At 52.0% G+C, this 17,892-nt stretch overlaps 2 protein-coding genes across 2 annotated transcripts; one reads left to right on the top strand and one right to left on the bottom strand.

Annotated features, from left to right (window-relative positions):
- Positions 1-269: 269 nt before the first annotated feature.
- On the bottom strand, positions 270-5,186 carry c12.2 (von Willebrand factor A domain-containing protein c12.2). Its single transcript, XM_001355630.3, has 7 exons — positions 4,840-5,186; positions 4,329-4,756; positions 3,948-4,268; positions 3,285-3,859; positions 1,093-3,222; positions 593-1,027; positions 270-520 (listed from the first exon to the last, which is right to left on the bottom strand). The coding sequence occupies exons 1-7, from the start codon at positions 5,045-5,047 to the stop codon at positions 421-423; spliced, it is 4,197 nt and encodes a 1,398-aa protein (XP_001355666.2). The 5' UTR covers positions 5,048-5,186; the 3' UTR covers positions 270-420.
- Positions 5,187-5,277: 91 nt separating this feature from the next.
- On the top strand, positions 5,278-6,351 carry c12.1 (spliceosome-associated protein CWC15). Its single transcript, XM_001355631.4, has 2 exons — positions 5,278-5,528; positions 5,611-6,351. The coding sequence occupies exons 1-2, from the start codon at positions 5,398-5,400 to the stop codon at positions 6,230-6,232; spliced, it is 753 nt and encodes a 250-aa protein (XP_001355667.1). The 5' UTR covers positions 5,278-5,397; the 3' UTR covers positions 6,233-6,351.
- Positions 6,352-17,892: the final 11,541 nt, after the last annotated feature.

Below are 17,892 nucleotides of genomic sequence, written 5' to 3'. Positions count from 1 at the left end.
CTATAGTCGCGACTGAAGACTTCTTTCTTATGCTAGTACTTGTTTTTTATGAGTACCGGGAACTACCGGGAGGAATATACTGGAAATTTCCCTAAGGAACACTCAACACAATTGTAGCTCTTTAAAAAGCTAATCGATCAGTCGTTTGTCCAGCTTGTTACCGATTCAAAGTGGGAAGTGCGAAATACCTGCTTAGACCCAAGTTCCCCATTCAATATCGAGGGATTTTTTTTGTTGTTATACGACTATATTTGATATATTTACAACAGATACAATTCAGCTTAATCAATAGTAAACAACTAAAATTGGAATAATCCACAGAACAGTAAAACATTTATCTAACATTGAACTAAATTCGGGATCTGACAATCTCGGAGGCAATCTCGGAGGTGTTTCCGAAGAGTTGGATACCCAATTGCACTACAGCAGCGAGGAGGTGAAAATCTGCTGGAGAATGTGAGGTAGCTTAGTGAGGTCCATGCAGACGAAGCTCTGTCCCGCCGGCATTTCCGAGTTGATTCTGCAGTGAAAAGGAGAAGGCATGATCTTGATTGGCATCCAATGAGAGTATCAAATAAGGTGGGCTACTCACTTGTCCGCCTCCTCGGCCAGACTGCCAATGAATATGGAGTATCCCTTGACCTTGGGCTCGCCCCTCTTGAGGGCCATCGCCAGGTCCTTGGGCGCAATGCCGTAGCGCGAGAGATTCGCATCACTGAGGACCACAACAATGGCGTTGTCAAAGTCATCCTCGGCCCCCAAAGTGGAGCAGGCCTCGCGCGCCGCCTTGACAGTGCTGTCACCGGACCAGCAGAACTGCGAGTGGGCGTGCATCATGCGGATGGTCTCGAAGCGCTCCTTGTCATTTTTCGGGGCACTGCCCACGTTCACGAAGGGTATTTCCCAGCCCTCGCCACTGTGGCCGATGATGTCATATACGATCTTCTTCTCGAAGCCCTCGAAGGCCTCCATCACCATGACCACGGCCTCCAGCTGTCGGTCCAGCCGCCCATCGTACCCGTTGAATCTGCACAAAAGACATCGACAAGAGTTCTGACAAAAGTAGAAGTGGACGGAGTCTGAGGAGGTTACCTGTACATGGAGCCGGAGACATCCACGACGAGCTTGAGACGATTTGGCTTCTCTTGGACGTGGTCGGCCCACGGATTGGCCTCGGCCCGCCGCCTGTAAATGTTCTTCTCGCCGGTGATGCCCTCCACCAGTCGGGTGTCGTCCAGCTCGCCATGCGTCTGGTACTTCTGCCACTGGCGCTCCTTGCTCTTGGTCTGCATGGCCTCCAGGACGGCCTTCAGCTGCTGGACCTGCTTCCGATTGGGCTCGCTGAACTGCGCGTACAACTTGTGATCGTGGGCGGACATCTTGATTTCCTTGAGCTTCTCCTCGAAGGCCTTGCGGTTCATTTCGCGGGCCGCTTTCTTGATCTCCTCGGGCACGTCGGCCTTCTCCGCGTCGCTCAGCTGATGCACCTTGTGTCCCTTGTCGAGGCGGAAGGGTCCGCCCTTCCCGCCCAGTCCGGCAGTGTCGCGGCCCCCACTGCCGCCGGCCCAGGTGTTCCCGCCCACGTGCGGCTCGTTTTTGGGATCGAGCTTGCCGAACTTCGGGCCGGAGACACCGAGCCCGCTATGCCGCTCCACCGACGCCTGCAGTGTCTTCCGCTGGCGCAACATCTGCACCTCGTCCAGGGCGTAGGCCTCAATGCCGTGCTTGGCCAGCACCTGAATGACTTGCTGCAGCGCCTCCGGCTGGTAGCGATCGAAGTCGAGCACATTGCCGACCACGTCCGCTATGCTCTCCTCGGGATAGCGCTCTAAATGCTTCACGATGCTGACGACCTCGCGGGTGGAGTACGGATAGTTGAGCATCCCCTCGTCCGCCAGGCTGCGCAGCTCCCCAAAGGCGTTCACCAGCGTGCGCAGCGTCTTCGTGGGGACACTGGGTCCGTACTGCTGGAGCAGATAGATCTCGGACTCGGGCTGGGGATTGCTGATGGCATGGCAGCTGAAGACGTCGCCGAGTGCGGCGAAAAAGTCGTTGCCCAGGAAGGGGAAGCCGGGACGATTGGCCAGGACGATGAGCCGGAACTCTGGGTGAGTCTCGATGCAGTTGGGGGATCCACCCGCGCCGTGCGGCACAATCCGCCGGCCGTCGGCCAGGACCATCTCCCCGCTCTCCACCAGAGTACGCAGGATGCAGGTGACATTGACCGGCGCCTTGTCCGCCTCGTCCACCACCAGCACATGTCCCGAGCGGACAGCCTTAACCAGGGCGCTGTCCTCGTAGGCCACCTGTCCGTCCTGCAGCGTCGACTGCAGCGTCAGGCTGTGCACAGTGGTGTCCCGGTGCAGCTGGATGTACTCGCGCGGGCGCTGCATCAGCTCCAGCAGACGGTCGATCAGCTTGTTCTTGCCCACGCCCTGGTTGCCCACGAGCAGCAGGTGCTCGCCGATAAGGTAGTCCTGCAGCAGGCGCTCCAGCAGCTCCACGTGCTGGGGCATCTCGTAGAAGAGTGTGCTGGGCACCTTCGACTTTTCCGCCTGGCTGGGATTGCCTAGCTCCATCCGCGTCCCTCCGATCCTCAGGGTGTTCCCCTCAACGCCAATCTGTCCGGTTCCGGGGTTCCTGCTGCTGCTCCTCCGCTTCTCTCGATTACTGGGATGGATGCCCACCTGCTGCATGACCTGCTCCAGGGCGGTGCGCGACAGAGCCGGCATAAACCTGGCCAGGAATGTGTTCTGCAGCATCTCGTGCACGTCGCTCAGCTCACTGCCGGGGTAGGCCACCAGGCGACGGGCCAACTTGATGAGCTGCCGCGTGGACAGTGTTCCGGCCAGACCCTGGATCAGCGGATCCTGCGAGGAGCGCAGCAGTTGGGCTAGCTTCAACAGCTGATCCATTTGGGCGGGCAGCTGGCCGCCGCCGCAGAGCTGGGTGAGCAGCTCGTGCTCCTCGCTCTGGTGGAGTGGACGCAGCTCCTGGTAAAGGAACAGACTCAGCAGCTCCGGTGTGAGCCAATTCGGCTGCCCACTGCCCGGCCGAGGTGGCTCCGCCAAGGCCACAACGCGGAAGGCCTCGTTCATCGGCAGCAAGCCTTGCTCCGTCAGCTGAGCGCTGGAGAATCCCTGCTGGAGCAGGGCCTCGTACCGGTCCGGGCGGAGCAAGGTGGTCCCGTCACACAGCTGCAGCTCACGGTCGTGAATGAGGCTGCAATCGAGGTTGAGAGTTTCCAGCGTTTGCGAAGGATCTACAGGATTATGTGCACTTACCGCTGCAGTACCGACGCCGTGCTCTTGTGGAGGCGATGCACTCCGTTGAGCACCACAACAGATCCGGTCTTGGCTGCGCGCACTAGGGGCGAGTCCCGCCAGATGGTGTCGCCCTGGGCACTGGTGATGCGCTGCTGCACCAAGTCCCGAGAGGTCATGTCCTCGTACAGCATCATGGGCTCGGCGCTTTGGTGGAGCAGGCGCAACAGCTGCTTGGTCAGGGTGAGCTTGCCCACCCCCTTCTCGCCCAGCAGACACACGTCTCCGACGGCATAGGCCTGGAGCAGGGAGGCCAAGGCCTGTCGCTGGTGTGGCAGATCCACAAAGTTGCTCGTGGAAGTGGGCGTGGCTCCTCCGCCGGGCAGGCTCAGCTTCAGATCGTCCAGCTGGACGGTAACGCGATGGTCAGCCTGGGCGCTGCTGGTGATGCTCTTGACGGTCTGGCCGGGCAGGCGCTGCACATGCAGGCTGCTAAGAAGCTCCACGACTCGCTTCTGCTGGTCGGACTTCAGCATGGATTGGTAGGGATATATACGAGTGATGACGTCATGCAGGCTGAGGGCGGGATTGGCCTCCTGCAAGCGAAAGCGAAAGCGGATGCGGATGCGGAAGAGATGATGAAATCGATGGCAAACGACACAAGCTCGAGCGTAAAGTACGCACCAGCATCTGAACGCCTAGCTGAAGATTGTGCAGGGGAAAGTCGGGCAGCTGGAGGCTGTCGTCTGCCTTCTGCAGCGTGAGGGCGAACGTGAGGAGCTGTTTCAGCTGATCCCCGGGCACAGCCGGCGCCACCTGCTGCAGTTCTTCGTACAGCTCCCCGTAGGAGTAGCTGGTCACGTTGCGCGACTGGAAGCGAGACCGCAGCGGGGGATCCAGAGGGGTTCCCTTGTACTTGTGCGTGGGGAGACCCAAGGCCACCACGCGGAACTGCTCAGAGACGCGCAGGAGGCCCCACTCGTCCAGCTGCTCGCGTGAATGTTTCTACAAAATTGAAGAGTTATTAGAGCGTCGGATGGGATACGTTGGTCGTTGGGATCGTACCTCCAGTAGCTTATCGTAGCGTTCGGGCGACATGAGGAATTTACCGTCTTCTAGGTGCATCTCACGGTTCTCCAGCAGGTTGTTCAGAATGGGAAGCACATTACGCTCGGCGTGCTCCACCCCATCGAGGATGAGCACGCGTCCGTGGATGGCAGCCCGCACGGCTCCCTGGTCGTGGTAGATGGCCGCCTTGTTGTGGATCTCGCGCCGCTGCTTGAGGTCGCTCTCGGTGGTGTCGCGACTCAGTGCGACATACTCCACCTCGCGCTGGGTGAGCTCCAGGAACTGCATGGCCAGCTGGCGACGCAGCGGACCGGGCTGGCCCAGCAGGAACATGTCCTGCTTGAGCGCATCCTTCTGTAGCATCCAGCGGAGATGGTGCAGGGCAGACTGCGTCAGCTGAAGAGTGCCATCCGCCGCGTATTTCACTGCCAGATGGAACAGACAGATAAAATGGCAATCGACCTTTGATCACGTGTGGGATCCGGAGCGGATCTTATCGGATGCTTACCGTATTGCTGGGGCACCAGGTGCGGCTGCTTCGGCTTCGTTAGGCGCACGCTTACATCACCGATGGTCAGACGATCGTCTTCTGGGGTCTTTGCTTGGTCGCTGGCACCTCTGGGCGCGGTGCTCGCCAAGCTGCGTGTCCAGTGGCTGGTCCGTTGGAGCCTATGACGCAACAAGTGGCCACTGCGGACCTGGAAATTGGCTAGCATTGCAGCCCACGGCAGGCGGCAGGGGCGCGGGATCAGGGGGGAGGCCTAGCTGGGTGTTTGGGGCAAAGCGTTTTGCCAAAAGTCGCCAAATCAAGTGTTTACAGTAAGCCCGCGCGTTTGCTTTTGCGATTGCTGGCGCCGAAGAAGCTACAGCTGGTTGGGCAGTGGTGCTCTCACGATAGTTATCGATACTACTATCGATACCTTCCCCTTGAAACAACACACTCGACACGCCATATCGCGCATCTCTAGCAAGCAGCTGTGACAACCAAACGAACAACGCATTTCTAAAACATTTACAATTAATTGTGTAAGTCGTCGCTAAACTAACAAATAAACAACAGCGAAATATGACTACAGCAGCGCGCCCCACATTCGACCCCGCCCGAGGTGGCTCTGGGCGCGGCGAGAAGGATTTGAGCGCCCTGAGCAAACAGTACTCTAGTCGCGACTTGCCAGGCCACACCAAACTGAAGTACAGGTAAGCAATCGCATCGGAAATGGCAGCCACGGCCTGAAATTTGCCATTGCACTTAATAATTGTGACCGATAATCATTCGCAGGGAGCCTGGACAGGGAACCACCGAGGAGATCCGCAGCCGCGACTTCCGCAAGGAGCTGGAGGAGCGAGAGCGCGAGGCACGTCCTGGTGCCGCCTCGAGCAAGGCCCTGCCCTCGATTGTGCGCAAGGCCATCGAGGCAAACAATGCCAGCGGCAGCACTAACAAGCGAGCCAAGGTGGACGGTCAGTCCCAGCTGCTGGTGCAGCAACAACAACAGGCCAATATCGATGCGGACGAGGCCTTGGACAACGACAGCTCGGACTCGGACAGCGACTCGGACGACGATGATGCCGCCCTGCTGGCCGAGCTGCAGAAAATTAAGCATGAGCGCCTGCAGGAGAATGCCCGAAAAGATGCCGAGAAAAGTCGCGAGGACGAACGTATCCGCATGGAGAACATTCTCTCCGGAAATCCCCTGATTAACTACGAGCCGGGCACAGCGGCCTCCGCAGCCGGACGGGCCTCTGGCCTGGGCGGTGACCTCAAGATCAAGCGCCGCTGGGACGACGATGTCGTGTTCAAAAACTGCGCCCGATCGGCGCCCGAGAAGAAAACCCACTTCGTCAACGACGCCTTGCGCTCTGATTTCCACAAGAAGTTTATGGACAAGTACATTAAATAGACGGACTAAGAATTAAGAACCATCCTAGGATTTAATTGAAATTTAAGAATGAAATCTATGTAACTTTCTGCTGCTTTCTGCTGCCAATTAATTAAACCCCACATTTTGTATACCTCTTACCTCTCCTCTGCAAGACTGTGCGTTCCTTGTTACGTTACGTTCTCCGGGTCTGACCCAATGCCTGACCGCGGCGGCAGCGGCGACGACTGTCGAACGATCGATCGACTGACCGACCGACCGACCGACGAGTGCGAAGGGCAGGCAACCTTAACCAAAGTGTGAAACCGCAAAAAACATCGGTAGCCAGCGGCAGAAGAACCAGCAGCAGCAGCACCGTGAGCAGGAGGCCCCGAAAGAAGAGGAAGCCCGAGGGGGGAAACATCAGGAAAGTCAAAGTGGAACGAGGGGCATCAGCTACGTGAGCACACGAAGCGCATAAGCAGCAGTAGTGGCAGTGGCAACAGCGGCGGCAGCGGCAGCGGCAATCATGATGAGAGAGGGGGCAGATGACGATCATCATAAGGGCAATTGTCGCTGCTGATGAGGCACGAAGCAAAATCAATTTGCCAAAAGGAGTCGAGAGCCAGAGAGCGCAAAACAACTTGGTCAATTACGCCGACTCCACTCCACTCGACTCGACCCGACCCGAACGTTCCGGCAGCTAATGCAAATCATCAGCCGTTGGCAGGGGAGGGCAGGCAGCAAAGGAGGCTTGCCCCACAATTTCCACGCCTCTTTAATGCCCCGCACGCGGCCTGCAGAGCAGGTCTGCATCTGAACCTTAACTTTGTCAATGGGCCCACGTTTCCGCGGACCCGCTGGCCCTCGTTGGCCCCGGCTCTGGGCCCCGGCTGGTGTCTGGTTCGACAACTGCGGGCCAGCGACCAGTCGCGACCCCTCACCCAAAGTTGACGAACGCTCAATTTTACGCTAATTCGATCAGAATCAAAATCAAACAAAATTATCCCGGCCGAAGCCAGAAAAGCGATGATCATGTTACACTAGTCAACAGGGTTGTGGCTGTTGCTGTGGAGTCAACCAATGCGCTGGGCATCGACTCGAATGTTGACGGTAGGTAACTGAGGCTGAACTAAAATATTTCACATCTTTGTAAGTTTTAATGTTTTATTTATTTCAGAGCCGCCAATTAGAATCGGCCAACAAGGACTATCGGCGTTAAAGACACAAGCATCGGTACTGCCCAGATCCTACATGTAGATCCAATATTTGCACAGACCTCGCTGGGGTCTCCGTATGAACTCCTTGGCTTGTGGCATACCAGTCCTTGTCGTTGCACCTCAGATAGCGTCAGTCTATGGGTAAGTACTGTTACTTACTTATTTTGTTTGGTGTGTTTCGTACTTGATCCGCTTTGGATCAGTAGGAATCCTTCTTTCGCGCACTGCGGATACTCATACAACATACTCACTGTGGAGTGAGCGAGCAGAAAACCAAAATTTTCGAATCTGACTCCCTTCGAATCTATCCCAATCGATTTGGTTGTCTGTTCATGCAGGACTGTAGTATGTAGATATGTTACTACCAGTGTTAACTAGCGATGGTATTGGTGGCACTGCAATACCAATTTTCGCACTGTTGCGGGCCCCCTCCAAGAAGAAGGGTTTCACTAATTTGTTCACCAGTGTATGGACTGTGATTGACAATGATCATGAGATTCAGGATGATAAGAATCATGATGATTGTTGTTATTACGCTGCGGGCTATGCTGCTTCTGTCTGCTGCCTTGTGCTGCCTCCTCCTACAGCACAGTGGCAGTGGCAGTGGCAAGACCTGGGCTGCAGCAGCAGCAGCAACAAGAATAATTTATTTCCTGTTTTGCATTATGCATCCCATCCCCATTATTTGTGCATTCATCAAGAGCCAGCCAGTGAGGCCCGGCCAGTGAAGCCAATCTGCGCTGCACTTTTCGGTAGTCGCCGCGCGCTAAATTGTGGCCACCGAGCAGGGGCCATGGACGTGGACGTCGACGTGGACGTGGACGTGCACATGGGACTGGAGCCGGTTCAGGGAGTGGAGTGCCACTGCCACTGCCACTGCCAATGCCATGGCCTATCAATTGTCAGCAATTTTACAACTGCATAAACTTGCAACAAAAACAACTGCGTAAATATGGCGACTGGCACTGGCCGGCGGAAATGGCCGTCGCGGTTGCCACAAGTGACAAATAGCCAGCGAACGATGGCCGATGGAGTTGCACGGAAGAATAGCAAGGGGGCGTGGGAAAGGCAGTCGACCAGTTGACCACCAAATAAAGACCGCGAACATATGTTTCGGGCGCCACAGATGGGTGGAAAAGACACCAGAAAGGAATTCGGGTTGCAGTGGGGCGTGGGTCAAGCTTTATTAATGAAGCAGACCCCAACTCCCGCATATGCATATACGTGTAGGACCCATCAGCTGACATTTACAGAATGTATTTGAGGACCCTCTCCATCGATTAGTAATTGATCGATCCTTAGTTTTCAGAGAAATAAAAATGTCTCGAGGCAACCAATATGCACTCGTAGGCTGTAGAGATTCCGCAAAAGTGAAGTCATGATCTCCCTATAAACAGGATCTGTGATCATGTATAAGAATCAGAAGTATCATATGAAAAATCTATCGTTTTAAGCAACGATAAGTTGAAAGATATACACTCGTATCTGTATAGAGGAGGCAGAACCTTTTCTTTTCACTAATGTTGTCCATAGTCTATATAGATTTGAACCTTTGGAGCTCATGGAAATGAAACTTTCTCCAGCAGGATGTTGTGGAGGAATACTGCAAATTTTAATATCATCGATTGTTGATAACGATGAACGATTATTTGATTGCCCTATTAATTATAATCGTTATACTGCGATTATTCACTCGATCAGATCTCTCCTCGAACTATGCATTTTCTGCATTTAATCTCCCGAGACCCTAACTACGAGTCTGTAGAATACACAGAGGGGGCCACACTTTATTTTGCTTTAAAATTTTATAGAATGCAAATTTCACTCAGCTGTTGCTGGCGTGGCGTGGCATGTGGCCTGCCCTGGTCTTTCCTATCCTAGGCCTGGTGTCGGGCCCTGGGACTTGGACTGGGAAGGAGGGCTTCGACAGCTTGGCCGTTGCTGCCGCTGGAACTGTAACTGATGCTGCATAATTTAGTTGACCAATTTACACTGAAACCGTTTGCCACTGAGTGCAACCGGAAACGCATGCACCAAAAAAGCCAATGCATTTTGTGGCCTCCACACGGCACGCACACTAGCAGGCCAGAAAAGGCAACGGCATCGTCATCGGCCTCGGCCTCGGCCTCGGCCCCGGCATCTGCATAACCTGCCACACGTACACGGACCACGGGGTGGCAGGGATATTTTTACTTGTATGTATTTTTTTGGGGTCTGCACTTGACATATTTACTCGCAGTGACCATTTGTAAATCGTCTCCTCCGCTGCACAGCGTCCCGCTCAGGCCAGACCGCCACCAGACTAGGGCAGTGCGGAGTCAGGACAGAGCCTGGACCCAGTAGGACCAGGTCATAGGAGGGATGAGGGTGTAGATGGGGTGTGTGGGACACCCCTGCGAGTTCATCAGTAACGTTTAGGAGGTAGCGCTGCCGAGGAGTCTACAGAGTCTGCCACAGACGGACCCCTCGTGAGTGAGTGGATGAGGTACACGCATACAAACATATGTGCATATGAGAGAATAAAATCTAAAATAACAGGACACTCATTTTTCGACTTTTACAGAGTTCAGAATGCCATAATTCGAGACAAATTATTATGAAACTGAAGACACTTTTTGCAACTCATATTGTATGGCTCTAGACAAATATTATAAAACCAGTCCAGACCCAGACCCAACCAGTAAGAACGGGTCATCGGGGTCTCCCTAGATGGAGTCAGAGTTGCTTCCTTTACTTCATTAAACTATAATGACTTTGTATGCACTCACATGTATCCTGAAGATTGCTGCTGTGAAACAATTTTACCTCACGATTATCTATGCGTGAAAGAGTTCATCCCAGCGAACCAAACGCTCACAAAGGCTACCCCACACGAATGAAATGCGAGACTTAACCGGACAGAACTCTCGCAATGGGATCCAAACGATAGAAATATGATTAACATGTCGTTTAATTTATTAATTTTGGTATAGGTATAGGTATAGGTACAGGTATAGGTAAAGGTATAGGTATAGGTATAGGTATAGGTATGGGTATAGGTATAGGTATAGGTATAGGTATAGGTATAGGTATAGGTATAGGTATAGGTATAGGTATAGGTATAGGTATAGGTATAGGTATAGGTACGTGTATTCTGGATCAGGATCATTCATATCCATTCCATTCGTCAGTTTTAAGGACATTTGGCCGAAATACTCCACTCCATTCCGCTGCAGGCAGGAGATAAATGCAAATACTCGTAGTGGGAACTCCCAAGAACTTCAACCGATCGAAAAACCAGTCTTTGTGCAACCAAAAAGGCTATATATTTTATTGTTAGAAACATAAATAGGTGCAAAAATATCAGATGGGGTAACCTGTAGCTGCCTTACTGCTCGTTTTCTTTGAGTTTTGCGGCTTGCAGTTCGGTTCTAAGAAGTGTACGACTCGGAGACAACCACACAATGAAATCCGTGTCGCCATCCCACGGTCCCACCGATGCCACAATGCAACAAAGCAACAGTGCCACAATGCAACAATGAAGAGCTTCCCTTGCGGTGGCATCAATCCGAGGTCTGCCCCGGGCCTCTGCCTGTGCCTATGCCTATGCCTGTGTAAATGGAGCTCCAGCCCAAACAAATTTCAAGTTGGAGTTAATTTGATTATAAACAAATTTCACCTACGCATCAATGACGGGCATCAACAAATCGACATCCCTTGCACCGCTCACGCACTTTTGTGGCACGGACGTGTGGCAGACCAGACGCATATTTCCGCTGAAAGGCGGTGGACGAGACGGGGGCATTGGTTGTTGCCCGGCCCGCTAATGCCGGACTAGTGCCGGACAACGACAACGGCAACGGAAACGACGGGACTTGAGCAGCTCGGGCAACAGGTGGGGAGGAAAGCGGAGCGCTAAGGGGTGCAGCTGGATCGCCTGTGATGGTGATTCGGTGGCTTTTTCTGCCCGCCGGAAATGCAAATTGCACAATTTGTGCTAGTAGCCAGGGAGCCAGGGATCCAGGGAGCCAGGGATCCGGAGTGAAGGTGAGCAAAAACTAAAAGCTCATTTGCAGCTACTTCCGCTGCTAAATGAAAATGCATTTCCTGCTTGGAAAAGCGTTTAAGCCATTGCCACCGCCATCGCCATCGCCATGGTAGTGGGAGGTTTCACCGCTCCTCGTGCCAGCCTCCTCCTGTTGTCTGTGCTAGAAATTTTTATGCAAAATGTTGCGACATCTGTAAATGATTTGCTGCCATTAGAAGCAGGGCCCTAGGCCTATGCCTGGTCCATGGTTAGGCCCCATCCCCCACCTCGACCCCCATCTGCTGCACACGCAATCTAACTACTTCCTTGCTACGAGTACTGTCACACTTCCGGCCAACGGCAAAAGTCACCAAATGCTGTGTGTGTGCCCCATGGCTTGCCGACGAGCCTGTCTTCTGCGAGAAATGTGCGATGGGGCGGGGGGCGTGCAGTCGCAGTCGCAGTCGCATCCAGAGCCGGAGACGTAGACATAGACAGAGGAACCTGTAGGCTGCTGGCCACAAAATGCGTTCCGTTCGCATTTTCTTTGCTGACACATACACGACCCCTCCCCCGACCGAGGGGTGGCGGTGGGGGGACCAAGAAAAAACGGGAAAAATGTGACCGTAAGCGGAAAACATACGACTAGTCGATACGCTTGCAAAACGTTCAATCTGGAATCAGGAAAGATGATTCCCAATGGAACCCAGGCTCATCCATCCATGTTTTTAGAGGAGTACGTACAAGTAGCTTTTCAATATCTGCTCAATGGCCTAGCCAATGGATTCCTTCGATAGCTAAGGGTGCTTTGGGGTCCTTTCTAGCCTGGGGCTTCAGCCAAGGCTACGGTCCGGTCCTTCCAGGCCCATGCATCCATTTAGAGTGAGAAATTGACCATTAAAACAGACAGCTACACATGTTGACAAAATGCGAATGCGAATGCGAGCGCGAAGTCTGAGGGATGGGCTGTGCGGATGGGGTGTGCGGTGACTTCTGGTGGAGCACCTTGCCCTGACCCCAGGTCCTGCTCCCATTCCTGAGCCGATGCCTGGCCCTGGACCGTCGAGGACGAGAGTGTCCCAAGTGAATCGTTGTCGTTGCCAAGTGCTGCAATTCTCATTGCGATAATCAAATTGTAGGTTTCGTTGTCGTCTGCTCGATTGCTGGGCCGGGCCGAGATGGCAGAGGATGAGGATGGGAGTGGGAGTGGGTATTTGAACGGGTACAATGTCATTCCGATGGGTGCATGTGCATGTTCCTATGTCTGTCCCTATGCCTGTGCCTGTACCAGCTCCTGTGCATCCGGTGAGTTTCTGCCATGCCTTTCGGACTGCGGCCACACTTGGCCCAGCAATTGGGGAACCTAAGGACCTGAGGCAAAAGGACCTAAGGTCCTGTGGCCGGACCGTTGCCTGCATCTATTATGTGAGCCAATAAATAGAGGTAGTTAAGAGCTTTGCGGTTTTAGCCTCACTTTTCAATTTGAAAAATGCCTTTTGGTCAATCAGATGTGGGGTTAGAGGTGAGGGCCTCTCCCACCTTTCTCTGGGTGTTCTCGTTGCTCTTTCTCTTTGGGTATTAATAGAACAGTTACTCGTACTCGCCCAGTTTCGAGGAATTCGCACGCTTCCACGAATGTTTGAGCGTAAAAACCAAGCGAGGGATTCCAGTACCGTTCCAAGGGGCCGAGCACCGGGTCAAAGTTGCTCCGAAAGTTGTGCAAACATTTAGCGATATCTTAGCACCTAGCACTCGAAGAGCTTTGGGGGTATATCCCTCCATTTATTGGTATCTCCATTGGTATCTGCTTTGGGATACTTTTCAGAGACACAACACAAGTAATAGCTGTACGTACATCTGATTAGCGGGTATCTGGGGTTCGAATTACTCGACTATATACATAGTGCTTGAACTGTTTTGTTGCTTTTTCCCACACCTCACAGACGAAAATCCCCCGTGCTCAAATACACGTATGACTCAATCTGGCACGCGCTGATTCCATATTTGAGATTCCAGATTCCAGATTCAAGATTCCAGTACCCCTACCCATACCCATACCCATACCCCAGTTATACGAGTAGTAGAACCGCTGAAAACCCCGATATATAGCAGTAGAGGCCCCATGGAGCTCTCCGCTATCCCCCCCTCCTCAGCAAAGCCCGCGGACTTGCACGGCCCGGACCGGTTTTTGGTCTTATGAATTTATGTTTCGTGGCTGGTGGATGTGCTGCGCTGTGGTGTGGTGCAGGAAGGTGAGGTGCCACCAAATTGCCAATCTCTATTTGGCTCCTTCGTGGCTCCATCGTCGTCTCCAGGCTCCTCTCGGCTGCGGTTGCACCAAATATCCTGCGTTAATTGTTAATTTGCAGCCAGTCGATGTCGCTGTTCTCGTTCTCGTTGTTGCTGGTGTTGTTGTTGCCACAGACAACACTGTTGCCGTTGCCGTTGCTGTGGCTATTACTGTTGGTATTACTGTTGGTGCTTTGGTGTTTCCATTCCCATTGATCGCGCCTGGCTCTGCATATTGATGAGGCAGCCCCAAGTTCAGGGCAGACGCTCTTGGGTTACGTGCACGGGCTCAGCACTCAGTGTCGCCTTCAGATCGTCGGATCAATGGATTGTCAGTTCATTTGGTCGCTCTGAATGTGGGTCTGGGCGGTCGACCAGCTGGCTGGACGCCGATTGCGATGCCATCGTCATCATCGCTATCGCTGTCGTCGCTTTGGTTGATGAATCATTGCTACATCACACCGTCAATACGGTGTGTCTATTATGGCCTGTTTGTGCCCAATGGCCAGCTCTTGGGGTCGTCAGATAGGCAGATCTGACAGGGTGTACGTATCCATTGGGGTAACTCTGTGGAATAGGCATCTGCAAAGGGTACTCGTACGCTTTCCAAAATCCTGTTCGATCTCGTCTGGATAGATTCCTTCTGAAGTGTGATATTTCCATCTCTTCAGGTGTTATCCATCATCATATCCATATGGTATCATATCACGGCTATATCTCAATAAGTTTTGCTCTTTCTTAAGCCGTTCTTTGGAGCTTTGTATAGCCCTTTTCACCTAAAAATATCCGGTAATATAGCATATTTATACAGAAATGTACTTTATTTTTCACCAGGTATGATCTCTTCGATAGAGCATTTGATATGCGACTTTTGCTTGGTGTTTTTGTTCCCTATTTGTTGTTGTTTTGTTGCCCGATTGTGCCATATAAACAAATGAGCCTGGCGAACAAATAAACTGATGCGCTTTGGGTTTTGCCCCGCTCGGGCGGCTTGGGCCGCCTGGGGAAACGTGCAACAGATTCTGGCCGATACAGATACTGTCAGTGCCCCCTTACCACAGACCAGACGAAGCTAACAGTTACGGATCTCCCATCCCCATCCACATCCCCATCCCCATCCACTGTTGCATGGCCTGGTCTGTTCTTTGTGGTCAATGGAAACCGAAAGTGATTGACAAATTCGTTAAAAATTCTTTCAATTTGTAGCATACGCTTTAGCACTGAATTTGCCTCAATTTGATTACAATTCGATTACAAATCGATTCTTGTAAAACCCCTCCCCTGGAAATCAAGGCTTTTATATTTGTATAAATGAGTATTTCGATTCCCGATACTGTAGAGCGTCGAGTACTCATGGCAAGACGAGACCCAGTGAATGTTTTGGCTGGGAGCACCAACACGCATAGAACCCATGGATGAATCTATTCCCAAGCATTGACGAGGCTTACAGTAGGGGCTGTATATACTAGGTATAATATTTCTGTGGTACATAGATAATTACAAGATCTATTTCATCCCGGTACTTGGAAGCTCTGAGTACACTATATTGAGATGGGTGTGACTTCCGCTACTCAGTACTAAAGCTAAGACGAGACTTTAAGTCTGTATTTATATGGAACCCACAAACAAGTACCACAGCCTGTACCAGGTAGTCCCCGATTGTTGCTCTGTTTCTCTCTTGACAAGTTCTAGCACATCTCGGCCATAATAGGTGGTACTTTCCTATTATAAATTATATATTATATAGTTTTTTTTTGGTTTCTCTTGGGGCAGTTGATGGAGTTGAGAATTGAGAATTTTTCTTGGCCAAATTTGGCACAAAATCCCTGCACACACACATGCATTCACACAACCGCACTCGTCCACTTTCACCGCTTTACACGCACACGCACACACACATGCGCACATGCACATGCGCACAGACAACACACACAGTAAATCGCACAAACATTTTCATTTTCCAATTAGCCAACAAATAAATTTGTTTATCCCATTTTGGTCATTCTTGGGTGTGTGTGTTTTTCTATTATTTTTTTTTTTTGCATTATTTATTTTGGTTTTTTTATATTTTTTGCTGTTGCTGGTGGCTGGTGTGCTGTATTTTGTTTCGTGCTGCTTATTATTTTATTTGCATTGCGTATATTTAATAAGCGGTTTCGCAATCCCTGCAACAACAGCAGCAACATCAAAGCGAATGCGGTTGGGCGCCAGCAGCGACAGCAGCAGCAACATCGCAGAGGCAGTGGCAGTGGCAGAGGCAGAGGCAACACCACAGACGCAGCAGAAACAGCGGCAAAAGAGCAGCAGCAGCAGCACCGGCAGCAGCAGAGAGAAGCAACGGGAACAACAAATTGGTGCTAAAATAATCAAAAGGCTAATAAAGTAGCTATAATGATGTGGCATCAACAGCGGCCTAGTGGCAGCGGCAGTGGCAGTGGCAGCGCCAGTGGCAACCATCGCAGAGCACTAATCACTCAGCGCAAACTTTTTTCGGATGCTGCCACAACAAACCGCTAATCAAGTTCACAGGTACAAGCCACCACCCAGCCCGAGCCCAGCTGCCTGCCGGACGCTGGTGCGGCATCATCAACGCATCATATAATCGAGTGCTGCTGCGTGGCGTGTGACAGGAACTGGAATGGGAACAGGGAACAGGGAACAAGGACAGACCGCACTTTCACCCGCACTGGTTGCCACACGTGGCCCCAGGTCAGAAGGCCTGCACAGCAGCGATGTCCCTAGAGATGGCCAAGGCGTTACCTGATCCGATCTGGTTCTGAATAAATACTGGTAGCATTGGCTCTGATTTGTGAATAGTGTATGAATCAATGGCTATTTTCGATAGCCTGAGTCGATACCGCTGGCCTTAGATCTGATTCACGCCCCTGCAGAATCATCATGCCCAGATTCCGATTTCTCATAATCCATCCATGATATATGATGCGATCTCATACATATGTTCGACTCAATCGAGTTTTAGGTCGAAATTCAGATCCATGTCTGATAAATCCTTGCATGTCATTCCAAGTATATCTTTTATCTCAATCTTTCCCTATCCTAAACAGGTTTATTTGTTACAAGACCTAAGTGCTTTTTATCCGTATACTCTAAAAAGTGCTATCTCTAGAGGGTACCTACGAATATTACGAGTATTCCATTCCGGTTCCTGCCTGAACTAGTTTCAACGCAATCTGGAAGTACATTTCATTTCATTTCTATCTATTTTTGTAGGTGCACTACGTTCTCGTTCTCAATTCAACTCTTTACATGCGGGCTATCCCAGTTTTCAGTTCCGTTCCCAATCTGTTCCTGTGCACTGATCACGCGGCTATCTCGATCCGACCTATTCCCTGTGATTCCGCGTGCCAGTCCCATCCGTTCCGTGTAAATTTCAACTCATCCCGTTCTGGGATGCTGGTGCATTTTGTTTTTGTTGTTTTTGTTCTTTTTGTGCATTGTCGCTGTGTTTGATGCGTGTCTGACACATGCCAACACATTAGTCGTGTCGTGGCATGCCCCTCCTCCTCCTCCTCCTACTCCCCCTACCGCCAGCCGCCCAGTTGTCTGTCGGACCGAGGCAGGCACCCCTTCTGTTCGCCACTCTATGTGGCAGTGTTTTTGCTGTTGTTGCAACTAATTTTATTTGCTGCCCAGCAAAAAGTCAAAAGCCAAATTAGGCAACACAAAAATTTACATACGAAATCGGAGCCGAATATTGGTTCTGGAAGAGGTCGGGTACCTGGACATGGACATGGTCCAGGTGTTCTAAGGACCAGGCACAAACGTGTGTGGAGTTGGGGATGGAGATCTACCAGTGGCAGTCGAAAAATTGGCCAAATGGCCAAATGGCCAAATGGCCGTACGAGCGGTCGGCATGCGTGCCGCCAGCTCTGACAGGCTAATGAGTAGGAGGGGTGGAGAGGGCACCAGCCCACCAGCCCTCGCGCCCCATGTCCCAATCTATCCAGCCGCAGTAAAGCAAGGTTAGAGACCCTAAGTCGGGGTTAGTCTGGGCCGCATTACTCATACGCGGCGTGCTCCCTCAACGCGGTGGCATGGTCGGAGCATACGTCATAGATCTGCCCCAGCGGCGCGTCACTATCGAGTCTGGCGATAGGGAAAGCCCTCAATCTGGGTTAAACATACGTTTATCACTTGAATAAGATATTTATTAATACTCATAACAC

This window comes from Drosophila pseudoobscura, chromosome X (assembly GCF_009870125.1).
Source record: "Drosophila pseudoobscura strain MV-25-SWS-2005 chromosome X, UCI_Dpse_MV25, whole genome shotgun sequence".
Classification (NCBI taxonomy): Eukaryota; Metazoa; Arthropoda; class Insecta; order Diptera; family Drosophilidae; genus Drosophila; species Drosophila pseudoobscura.
This window is presented reverse-complemented; position numbering and strand designations above follow the sequence as displayed.